Consider the following 12,131-nt stretch of genomic DNA (forward strand, 5'->3'; position numbering starts at 1 on the left):
ATAATAATGTATGGATTGTTTTTCTGAAAGCTATGTCATGAGACTAGTTTTCAAATAAATAATGGAAGCATACATTTGCCTTCCTAAATGTGAACTATTCTGTCAAGACTAAGTCATGCTTAAATTCAACAATGTGTTTTTGTATGTAAGGATATAAAATTAATCTGCTTGGATCTTCACAATATCCAAAATGACATGCTGATTCACTTGTTTATATTAAAGGACCTTCTCATTTAATGGGATGTGATTTTGTAAAGAAAATTGGAACCAACAGACCTTATTAAATTCAAATCCTGTAGTGTTGAAAATCCTGTTCTTCATTCTGGATGTTCTCCTAAATTGATGCATTTATACAAGAGAAATATGCAGACTCATTACCAGCTCATGGCCTGACCTAGGATGGATGACAAAGTAGTACTATGAAAACATATAAAAAACAGTTAAGAAGTTGTTCCTAAATCATCTTTGTATTAAAGATATGATGCAGGACTGAACATGCTGAGCATTACTAATACAGCATGATCTGCATTACTGGAATGATTTAAGTTAGTGAAGTATCAGTGGTGAAAGTATTCTCCTTTTCTTCCAGAAACATGCATGTGTTTTGGTCTACTCTAAGGCACCATAATATGGATTTGCTGTAAAAAAAAAAATTCTCCATCTTTTGAAATGCAATTGTTCTCTTAAAAGGTCCATACAAATGTCTTCTAGCTTTTGCTCTTCCAGGAACATACAGGCTTAATTCCATCTTCTTCCCTTCCTACATTGTCAAGGGTGCTGTCTACCTTTTAACTTCATCAAGCATGCTGCCTATTTATCCAGTTAAAATTTATTTATTGTTTTTAAGAAACAGTTTTCCGAAACTGTTCTATGTTAGTTTGTTTCTTTTACAAAGGCTAGCAAATCAATACTGCATTTTGCTGGAAGCTAGCAGAACTCTTCTTAAAATGGGAAAGTGTACATAGGATTTAAATGGAGTACATGTGACTAGTCAAGAGCACTGTAGTTTGATTACCCTAATGATGCAAGTCTGTAACAATCCAGTGATAGAAGTGAACTATATCTCCAGAGCATGATTTTGTATTAGTAGAAAACTGGAGGCACTTTCAAGCATAAAAAAACTCTAATATATTGTCTAGATACAGAGATAGCTACTAAATCTAGAACTCATAAAAAAGGGGATAGAAAAGGTATCACTTCACTTCAGAGTTTTTCTAGAGAGAGAAAAAAATCTACTATTGCTATGGAAATACTAGTTAGAAACGGTTTCACAGTTATAGTGGGTGAAATTCTGACTTTGTTGTAGATGTTATTTGCTCCATAGAGTCATTTTTCCGGATGTGCTGAAGTTTTAAAATTGCTGCTGTACTGGAAATGGTTGCTGGCAAGTACAGGATGTTGGTGTGCCACAGATGTTGAACACTTGGGCAAGCTGAAACATAATTATGATACATTGATTTCTTTTAATGGTGTTGCTAACAAGCATAAGTGGAGATTTCATATTGATAGCACCCACCAGTACACTAGTAAGTGGGTTGTAAAAATTCTACAGAACGATATTAAATAAGACATTTCAGACCTGTTGTTTTGGGTGTGTATCAAGGACAGTGAGAAAAGAGAGACAGATTTTTGTGGTCTCTAGTGATAAAGAAGGTCCACCTTACCAGAAACAATCAAAATGGTTCTGACAAAGGAGCTACGCTACTTGTAAGGAAGGATGAACATGAAATAGAAGTCTCCCTCCAATCCATATTTAATATTATAAAAAATGTAACTGAAAAGATGATATGCTTTTATGGTATCAAGTTATATGACTGTTTATAGTTCTCTGGAGGATTTCCGTTCCTGTCCATAACATTGAAAAGAAAATAAGGCTGTGTTATATGCATGTGTATTATTACATACTTGGGACTCACGAAGATAAGCAAGTGACTTATCTGGGCAGCATACAATAAAAAACATAAAACAATTAACAACAATTAAAACAAGACAAAATAAATATATATGGTCGCCAAGTAAACAATTGCCATAGATGTTAATATAGCCAAGAAATGGGGTCCTTAACACACTCAGGGTCCCAGGCCTGGGCACATAACCAGGTTTTTATGGCCTTAGGCCTCTCCTTCTCCAAAAAAACAAAACACACATACTTCTGGAAGGGTGTGGCTTCAAAAACAGCCTTTCTCCTCATATAGAATGGTATATTTTCACATATTTAACACACTCTTCCTCAAATATATTTCCTTTCATATATATATATATATATATATATATATATATATATTCATTCATTCATTCATTCATTCATTCATTCATTCATTCATTCATTCATTCCATCACTTGTTTTGATGTCATCCCTGCCATTCACTTTGAGCACGCAAAGTTTCCTCAGTCTTCTTCCTCTACATTTCAGATAGTCCCTTACGGAGCAGATTTGCAGTGTTACCCACAATTGTTTGCTACTGCCTCTCAGATAAAACTGGGAGCTTCCCCAGCAATGATGGTAGGAGTTGGATAGAGTATTCATTTGCTTGGAAGCTCAGGCTGGTAAATCTAGAATTATTCCCTGAGTTTTTTGGATGAGGCATTTGGCCAAACCTACAGTTATAGAAACCCACTGCTAAAATGCCACCTATATGGCTTTGTGCCTTTAGTCCAAAATCTGTTGGAGCATTGTCACTAGCCATATGGGTTCCCAGTTTGCCAAACCTGCAGGCTTCTATTTCTGTTCTTTTTAAAAAAGAGTACAAATAAATTATTAAATTTATTAAATAGACAATAAGTCAATTTTTCTAAAAAAATCCTCCATTCCATGACCAAGCCCCCTAACACCCTCTGTGCCCTTTAAAAAATGAAACAGAGTAAGCCCCAATAAAAAAGTTGTCCATTTTTGCCATGCTTTGAAGGATGAGGATGAATCAATGAACTTCAGTTGGTAACTAAATCCACATGGCAGAAAGAATCTCTAAGCCTTCTTCTGAAGTCACTGTCATATTTAAGAGGCAGATTGTCAGCAAAGAAGAAACTACTACTTTTTAATAGCAAGAGGTATAAATCTACTTTTCTTCTTGAACAGGTGTCATTACTCTAGATTTCACAGATATCATGAAAAGCAGAAGGAATGGTATCCTGGAGAGCTCAAAAAGTCTTTATTCCAGTATCTCTCGTAGCATGGATCTATCAAACAGTGAAAGTGTAAGTGATGAATAAAACTAGTTCTATACAAATAATATTTGTAAAATGCCCCCAGACACATTAGCTGATGTTAAATGTAACTGTTAGATGCAGAGAAAAAAATAATAATTGGAGGGGGATGTTTACTAGGGTTGGACTTTTATGTTGAACTTCTAGAGCTTGCCTGCTTTTTAAAGATTGTGAGAATACTGGTGATCAGCTACACTGTGAATACAGTTCACAACACATTGTTTTGAAGTGGACAAGTGATCAGCTACAACTGGATATACCAATCTATGGGTTCAGAAGCCCTCAGTTAATCTCACCACTAACTGTATTAACAATCTTGAGTGTGCAGAGCTGATACCTATGCCCACTTGATAAAACACAAGCAACTATGTTTTCTACATGATATTGATATACTGTATACATTTGGCGATCTCTCCCAGCAAAATAATTGTATTGAAAAGTTAGAAAAGTAGGTTATGAATGTTTTTTACTGTCAGTACATATGTCGGCCACAAAATCTGGTAGTTTGTTAGCCCAAAGATCAATCCAATGAGACTCTGGACACAAGAAAACTTTTCTCCATTTTATTTGATACCAAGTGAAATGGGATTCCTCTTCCAAAAGAGGAACGCTGAACTTCTCAAAAACCAAGCAATTTATACTTTTTCAAGAAGGAGTGGTTATAAGCAAAAAGCAATAATTGGATAATTTTGCCACAGTGTCCTCAGGTATGCATACATTTGTGTTGGTTACCTAATACATCTACACCCCTTACCCTCTAAGGACCTTTCCCACCCCTAGGCGTGGAATTATCTCATAGAGGATGTGTTTTTATCATGCTAACTACCTGTCCAGTTACTTTCGGACAAAATATCCCTTATATGCACATGCTTGCATTCTTTCCTAAGACTCTACTGGTTCTGGGTTATTTCACTCTTGTTATCTCTCATTCATACCATCTCCAGTGCCATACATCAACATTCCTTTACAGCTGTACCATCTCCACTGGCAGACATTGAAGAGACTTCACAATTGCAACAGTCACTTCTCTGTTCACCGCCCTCACATAACTGTGTACTTTAGGGATGAATTAGCTGGAGACATTTTTGAACAATAATAATGAACCTTTTTGTGATTGTTTTGTCTAGTAAGAACTATAGAATTAAACTATTCTGATTCTTCTACTGAGGATATTGGTACTCAATGCCCAGTATTCTTGAAATTACTCTCCAATTTCTTGATTTATCTTATACTACCTGGGCAGAATATTCTAGGTACTTAGATTACTAGCATATTTCCAAATAGGTTTTTACCTTCTTTAGGGCCAGATTTCATTCTCTTCTGACCGCCTTTATAGCTTCGTAATATAGTTAGGCTCTTCTTGAAATCCATGGCCACTTTTAACAGTGTGAAGTTTTATTATTTCTAAATTGCACTAAACATTTCAGGTTGTTTAGGACAACTCTGCAGCATGTCTTCAGGAATCTGTGTTAGCAAAGTAAGTTATGAATGTTTTTTACTGTCAGTACATAACTGTGTGCTTTAGGGAGGAATTAGCTGGAGACATTTTTGAAAAATAATAATGCAGGCCTAACTCAAGTTTCTGAAAAGTTTAAGAATTATGGTTGATTTAGATCCCTTTCAATCCAAGAATCTATACATACTCCAAGACATATTACCTCTTCATTTCTTCCCTCTCTTGTTATATTCCTTTTATGGAATCCTTTCTTTACTGGTTTCTCCAATGTGGAACTTTCCACAGAGAATGACAGACAACCTGACATTTTGCTTATTTCAATCTTTGCTATGAACCCAGCTGAACAAAACCAGTCAAAATGTGTAAAAGAAAAAGAAAATGCAGTTCCAAAAGAACACTCAAATATTCAAATAAAGCAAACATTGTACTGTTCACTGAGATAAAATGGGATCACAGTGTAAAAAGGCAAGTGAATAGTCCAGGCTCTTTTAGAATTCCAGCTGTTGAACAAGCATTTTTCCTCCAACTGTGAAATACATTCCCTGCAGAGCCCATGGCTATTCTCCACAAACTGTTTACTAATATTTTATGAAAGAATGGGAATAAATTTAGAACAATGGGGATCCTCCTTTTAGTGCGCCAGTGTTCTACCATTATACCAGTGTGGTATAATGCCAAAAAAAATGGTATGTTGTTTCTTAATAGAGATTCTGTTAGAGTATGTGTCTGAAAGTATGATCAGAGCACAGCAGCTATTCCAGTGTGCCATGAAACTAATGACCCTGAAGCTGTTTAAAATTCTGACCAATAAAAAGAACAGGAGCAAAATGGTTGACCTTCAAGAATAGATCAATCTTTTCCTCAATATATCATTGTAAAGAAACTCGGTCAAATACTGGCATCATAGAGCCACTTAGGAAGTATGAGATTTCAGTTCTTCAATATCTTTTTTGCTCTAGATAGACCTATATATTCTCTATCAGACACTCTGCTTTCAGAAGAAAAGTTGCTTGATTTTCAATCCAGTGGTTTATGGCTGGTCAAAACTCCCCATATAATCACAATGATGGTATCACAATTTGTTTCTCATTGCAATAAACTATGTGGTAAAAAGATGAAGAGCAGATTCTGTAACTTCTAGCATCAGATGTAGCTTGTTTTAAGAAAGGAGCGAGCTGAGATTTGCAGACTCTGCAGTGTATTTGTAAGCCTTGTATTCCCTATTCCAAATAAACTGTTCCTGGAGTTCATGATGATTTTTATTTGAAGCTTGAATGCACCAGTCTTCTATAGAAATGTCACCATATTTCCAGTAGGAAAAATTCTTCCATTCTACATGTACTTCTAAATATTTCTAGGCAACAACATAAGAGGACTGATATAAGGACAACCTTCAGATCTATGAACTTCAACTTACAAAATTCCTTAGCAAGCATGGCCGTTGCTGAAAATTTGGGGAGCTATAGACTATCAATTTGGAGGGTGTCCATACTTGAAAAGATTGATATAGTGGCATGTGCTATATGTACAATTTATATGCCCACTCCACTTTGCAATTCCAATTTGTTCTAAAGGATAGCAACATAATGAACCCTGCGGTTGCACAATTTTGCTTTAGATTTGCATAGTATAATAACCAATACACAAAGCATACAGTATATAACTGGAAGATAAATTATTATAAGCTCATTTCACCTTCTGCATTGAGAACTCAAGACCTATATTCCACAGAAGACAAACCTGCCTTGGAACACAAAACAGCCAACAGCTCATATATTAGTGTCCCAAAACAGATTGTAGGGCTGAAGAAAAACTTGTTCCGTTGGAGAGCCAGCTATAGGAGTACTATAAAGAAGTTGGGACAAAAAATTAGCTTTAAAATCTTGGAGTGCTGCAGGTATAAAATATCCTCCAGTAGCAAAAAAAAAAAAAAAGTGGGGGGGAATGGGGCTACTTTTTCACATTGTTAGATGACCTCTATGCTACACTAATTCTTTGAGCAGCCCAAGGAAGGAAAGAAAGGGAAATGATGGGTTTTACAGAAGTACTAGAAAGCAGGAGAAACCCTGGCAAACAGACTGGCCCTGGTCAATTCCATTTATGCAGTATATTTTGGAAAGGGCCATCCAATAAGTTTAAATAGATCTAAGAATATACAACAGCATTTTAAGGTCTTATTTTAAGATCTTGAGACTTGTGCAAATCATATACAGTAATGGATGTTGGATGCTCTTTAAAAGTTATAAATAATGTTTATTAATTGCTTAGCATAATGTGTGTTTCTGAAGGGAGATTATTAAGCTACTAATTAGTTTTGACTTGTATACACTGGGTTTTACTAAGGCTTTCAAATCTTGCTTCCAAAGGATTTGGTGCACTTTGTTCAAGAGAACTTTAAGAAGAGAGAGTGTGTGTTTTTCACTAAAGATGCCAAGTCTGAGTAAGTAAATATTTATATGCCAGATAGGTTTGTGCAGAGTTTCAAAGAAGTGGCACTGAAACTCCTCTGCTTCCTGCCTTTGCATCACCAAATATACATAAGGGCAAGACAGCAGTTTGAGGCAGATTCGCCATGCCTTTGGGCCTCGTCCTCATTGAGTTAAAACACCCGGCTGAATTGGAACTCCATTGCTTTGCACACCCAGAATTTTATTCTTTCTGCAAGTTTTAAATTATTCTTACTCCTGACCTCAAAAAGCATAGTTGGGCATTTTGAGTCAAATGTGAATTGCTTTCAGTGAGAAACCTAGAAGGTTTAACATGAACCTTCAACTTGAACTGATTAAATTTCATATATGAAAATGCCAGATCAAGAGGACATGCCTATCCAAATATAGCTTCTTAATGTTTTTTGCAAGTTTGGCTAGATCTATTATTCTTTTTGTCTCTTTTAAAATATTGTGTGAAGCTCTAAAAGCCCCCTAAGGTCTTAGCCATTCAAGAATCTCACAATGCAAGAGTTCAAATGGAGACTAAGCTTCTATCTATAACAGATATTTTCAAGTTAGATTCCTGCTCTAAGAAGACTATTGGCCTATATGGCCTCTTCCAACTCTAGGATTTTATGTTGACATTGGATTGTTAAAGATGGGAATTATTTTTACTGCTGTACAATTCATAATCGGGGCAGTTAAATTGTTGCATTTTTTCCTTAAGCTGAAAAAAAAGTTTAGAAGTTTATTTATAAAAACAAAACGAACTTGCAAAAAACAAACTCCTTTTGATTAATGGTTTCCACATATGCATATCTTTATAGTGACACCCAATGTAAGTGTGGATATTTGAAATCACAACATGTAGAAGAGATGCAGATTAACAATAATGAGAAATGGAATTATAAAAAACATACTAAAGAATTCCCAACTGATGCTTTTGGGGACATTGAATTTGAAAATTTGGGTAAGACAGGAAAGGTAAGTTAATCTTCTGCCTTTTTCTTTTCTTTTTTGCATATAAAATCAAATCCTTTTGTGTTAACCCTTGAATGACACAATTTTAAGAGATATTGGACTGAGACTATGTGCACACACCAAAAACACAAGTAGCATTTTACAAAATCCAATTAAAATACTTTCTTGCAAAAAATTACCAAGATACTTGGAGGTTTCTTTTTTCTCATTGTCTTTGAATACTTTTATAGAGAAATTTAGAACTGGTCATAGAAATACAATACAAAAGTATACTGGAACAACTGATAGGGCAAAAAAAGGTGGATACAGCAGCTATTTAAATATAGCTAGTCCTTGTTTAGCAACTACCTCAGATAGCGAATGTTTGCAAATATGATGGTAAAAAACTGTAGTAAAAAAATCATTTTCCTACCAATGTGCACACTTACACCCAAATTTCGTGTGCCTGACAACAGTGCACACTGGAGTGAGAGTAATGCCGGTGTAGCTGTACTGGAGAACTCTTATTAAAATGAGATGCCAGCAACTGGTGATCTTTGCAGCGTCTCTCTCTCTTTCTCTCTCTCTGTCACGTGGTTCGCTTGGCGACCATTTTGCTGGAATCAAGTGTCAGTGCTAAACGAGGACAGATTGTATAAAAAAAATCAGGGCCCAAATATATATTTGAATGCCCATTCAAAATATGGTAGCACGAAGGAATTCCAAATTAGAAGAGCTGTTAAACATTTGTTTTTCTTTCCCATTAAGTTGTTGTAAAGGGGCACAATGAAACTTGTGTATGGATTAAGAACTTCTAAAACAAAGTGCTGTGCTACACAAAAATCTGCTTGCATAAGGAAGGGCTTTTCATACAGAAGCAGAGGCCATGTAAATGGGAAGCCACTGACAAATGAGACATATGCATTTTGAATAAATTGAGTACTTTTCCCATTGTAACGATTATTTTTATTTCTTAGTACATTCGCCTGTCATGTGACACAGACTCAGAAACCCTCTATGACCTAATGACCCAACATTGGCATCTGAAAACACCCAACCTCATCATCTCTGTCACAGGGGGAACAAAAAATTTTGCTTTAAAGCCACGCATTCGTAAGATAGTCAGCCGGTTAATCTATATTGCACAGTCCAAAGGTAAAGTAGGTCCTTCTTCTTAAGTCTGACATAGCAAAAAACAAATGGGCTTTAATGGGTTAAAGATGGAGAAGAAGAGTGGAGGTGAGTCAGAACATAAATAGAGTGAACACTCCAGCCTTTAAAAATAAACTGATTTCATTTCATTATAAACTCTTTCTGATTAAGCATGCTGAGGTTTCTTGCCTAAACTTTTATCGATCATCAAAATGAGTAAAATTCAGTGGGATGCAAATTACCATTTTAAATATGCTAGATGTCTGCCTTGAGTTGTGACATTTAGAAAAATCCAGAAGTAGTAGCTGAATGTATCAGTGCCTGTCCAAACCATGGAGGGAATTTATTTGCAAACAATAATACATTTAAAGGGCAAAGTTTAATCAGTATATCTGTGTCTGGTAGTTGTGTGGAACATGTTTTACTGGAAAAATATTTCTGAATAGTTCTGCTGATAAGACTTGAGTAATTAGGAGGGAGATGTCAAACATGTTTTCATGTTTAATTTTAATCACCTCTAGATACCTTTTATCTGTGTTCCCCATATTCATATCTTGCTCACTTTGTCATTAAATCGTTCATTCTCTTTGCATTCATTGCTCTTCCCTTTTTTGCACTTCCTTTTTTTTACAATAGACTCTTCATATCAAAAAATCAGTTCACATTTTTATGTGAAAACGTTTTGCATCCTATTTGATATTAAATGGAAGCTCAATATGTTTTAGTTTAAATACTGCTTTAAACCACTTTCTAAAACACACATAGAAGTTAGGATAGTTTACAGACCTTATTAGAAATATACTTGTGGTATGATTCAATCAGAGCTATGACACAGGAGCATTGTGTTATGTGACCAAGTATATTATTTATATATTTTCATTGAAAAAGAATGTGCTAGTAATGTTTAGATATTTCAAATAATTTCATCGTAAATTGTGCTGAGAGTAGATTTGAGCTTTTACTCCCCGCTATTCCAAATATTTCAGGCATAATCCAGACTTTCAATCTGTTGCAAAGTGGAAAGTAAAATGAACCTAGTCTGCACCTAAGTACTGTATATGGGCCACAGAGTACTGAAAGCTCTCCTTTCTGCTTGAAATTACACAGAACAGTCTAAACTTTGTGGATGTTTTATCAGTTGTAAATTGTTGTGCACCTTGCTAGATTGGGTGGGACATTCATACATGAATGAACAAATAACATGTTTGACTTGAAACAACGTGCAGGAGCCTGGATACTCACTGGAGGTACACATTATGGACTGATGAAGTATATTGGAGAAGTAGTACGAGACAATACGATCAGCAGGAGCTCTGAAGAGAATGTGATTGCTCTTGGCATAGCTGCGTGGGGCATGGTGTCTAATCGTGAGGGTCTCATCAGAAGCTGTGATGCTGAGGTGCGGAATTTGATTAACAATGTACATCCCAGAATTATTTCAGTCCCAACATTACACGTGGGGGAGAGATATACTCATTTAAATCTATTCTATCACTTCATGTCTGCACTAATATTTGAAACAAGGACTTAACATTACAACTCTCACAATTCTTGAAGCTTGAACAGTTATTGATCTTGATTACAGTAGGATCTGGGTTAACTGGACTCAAGCAACCAGCAAAAAAATGAAGAAATAATACGTTAAATAAAAAATTAAATAAAATCAATTTTTAGTGAAAAGGTAAATTTAAACTTGGCATGCCACGCCATGCTGCACTGATCTGATCCCCCCCACAGCAGAAAGGCAAGCCCAAACACGGAGCTCCACACCGTGCTGCACCACCCCGACCCCCCCCAGCAGAAAGGCAAATGACTGAAAGAATATTGTATACAGTGTATCAGATGAGCTGCAAACCATGTGGAAAGCCACATTAGTTTTAGAAATGAATTATGTGAATTGACAGAAAGGATAGGATAGGACAGAATAAAGATTATGTTCACATAAAGATGGACCATGCTAGGTAATAATTTAACAATGAAGATCAAAAAAGAAATGAAGGGAAACTTGCATATCAAAGTTGGTGACACTAATTTTCAAATGGCTGCTTACAATAATGTAGTTAAGAAAAGGGTGAAGTCTAAACAAGAGGTCCCACTTCTTCTCAGCATTCCCCCTACACCCAGGCTCCTCCCTCCCTCCCCATCATGGAGAAATTGCTTTTGTCTATGCAAAAAGGCCGATGCCTAGCACAGCAAGAGAGCCATGCCTGTAGGTACTGCAACTAGTGCAGCTCTGGTCAGGGCTTGAGGCTCCACAAGCTCAGTGAGCTCAGTTTAGTGAGATTTCTTGTAAAAATGAGTATGTATTTATTGTGTTACTAGCCTCCTTCATTTTTCAAAATTTGAAAAGGGGTTGCTAAAGATAGGGGTTGCTATAATGCAAAAAAATATGGTGTTGGGAGGAACTTTATACCTAAATATTCTTATCTGACTTCCAGACCTATTATTCAGCACACTACATCATGGATGACCTCAAAAGGGATGCATTATACTGCTTGGATAATAATCATACGCATCTAATTTTGGTTGATAATGGAACTCATGGGTATCAAGGTATAGAGGCAAAGTTACGCATCCAGTTAGAAAAATATATTTCAGAACTCATTATTCCAGGTCAGTTTCTCACAGGGATTATTATTTTTCAGAATTAAGTACCAAATCAGTGCAAATGTTATAGTTATTTCTGAGGATGAATAAATTCATTTGACTGACGTATTGTTTAGGTTTTCACTATAAATATCCTAGGATATGTTACATTTAAAAGGCGACTGTACAGATGTAACAAGTAAGTGAATCAATAACCTGATTTTATGACTTTTTTGTGGCAGTCATCAAGTGAATCACATGGTTCCCCATTAATTTTGCTTTTCAGAAGCTGGCTGGGAAGGTCACAAATGGCAATCATGTGACCCCCGGGACACTGCAACCAT

At 35.9% G+C, this 12,131-nt stretch overlaps 1 protein-coding gene across 2 annotated transcripts in view; it reads left to right on the top strand.

Moving 5' to 3' along the window:
* The first annotated feature begins 3,080 nt into the window (after positions 1-3,080).
* The window catches only part of TRPM8 (transient receptor potential cation channel subfamily M member 8), a 91,020-nt gene continuing 81,969 nt past the window's right edge, over positions 3,081-12,131 (top strand). Inside the window, exons 1-6 of one of the 2 annotated variants that reach the window (XM_063317857.1) lie at positions 3,081-3,195; positions 7,027-7,100; positions 7,917-8,073; positions 9,027-9,204; positions 10,428-10,600; positions 11,640-11,814. In XM_063317857.1, the coding sequence (XP_063173927.1) occupies positions 3,106-3,195; positions 7,027-7,100; positions 7,917-8,073; positions 9,027-9,204; positions 10,428-10,600; positions 11,640-11,814 (847 nt within the window). In that variant the 5' untranslated portion in view covers positions 3,081-3,105. Of the gene's footprint in view, positions 3,196-7,026; positions 7,101-7,916; positions 8,074-9,026; positions 9,205-10,427; positions 10,601-11,639; positions 11,815-12,131 lie in introns of those variants that run through there. The other variant, XM_063317856.1, reaches the window with a different exon arrangement.

Source organism: Candoia aspera, chromosome 1 (genome assembly GCF_035149785.1).
Source record: "Candoia aspera isolate rCanAsp1 chromosome 1, rCanAsp1.hap2, whole genome shotgun sequence".
Lineage (NCBI taxonomy): Eukaryota > Metazoa > Chordata > Lepidosauria > Squamata > Boidae > Candoia > Candoia aspera.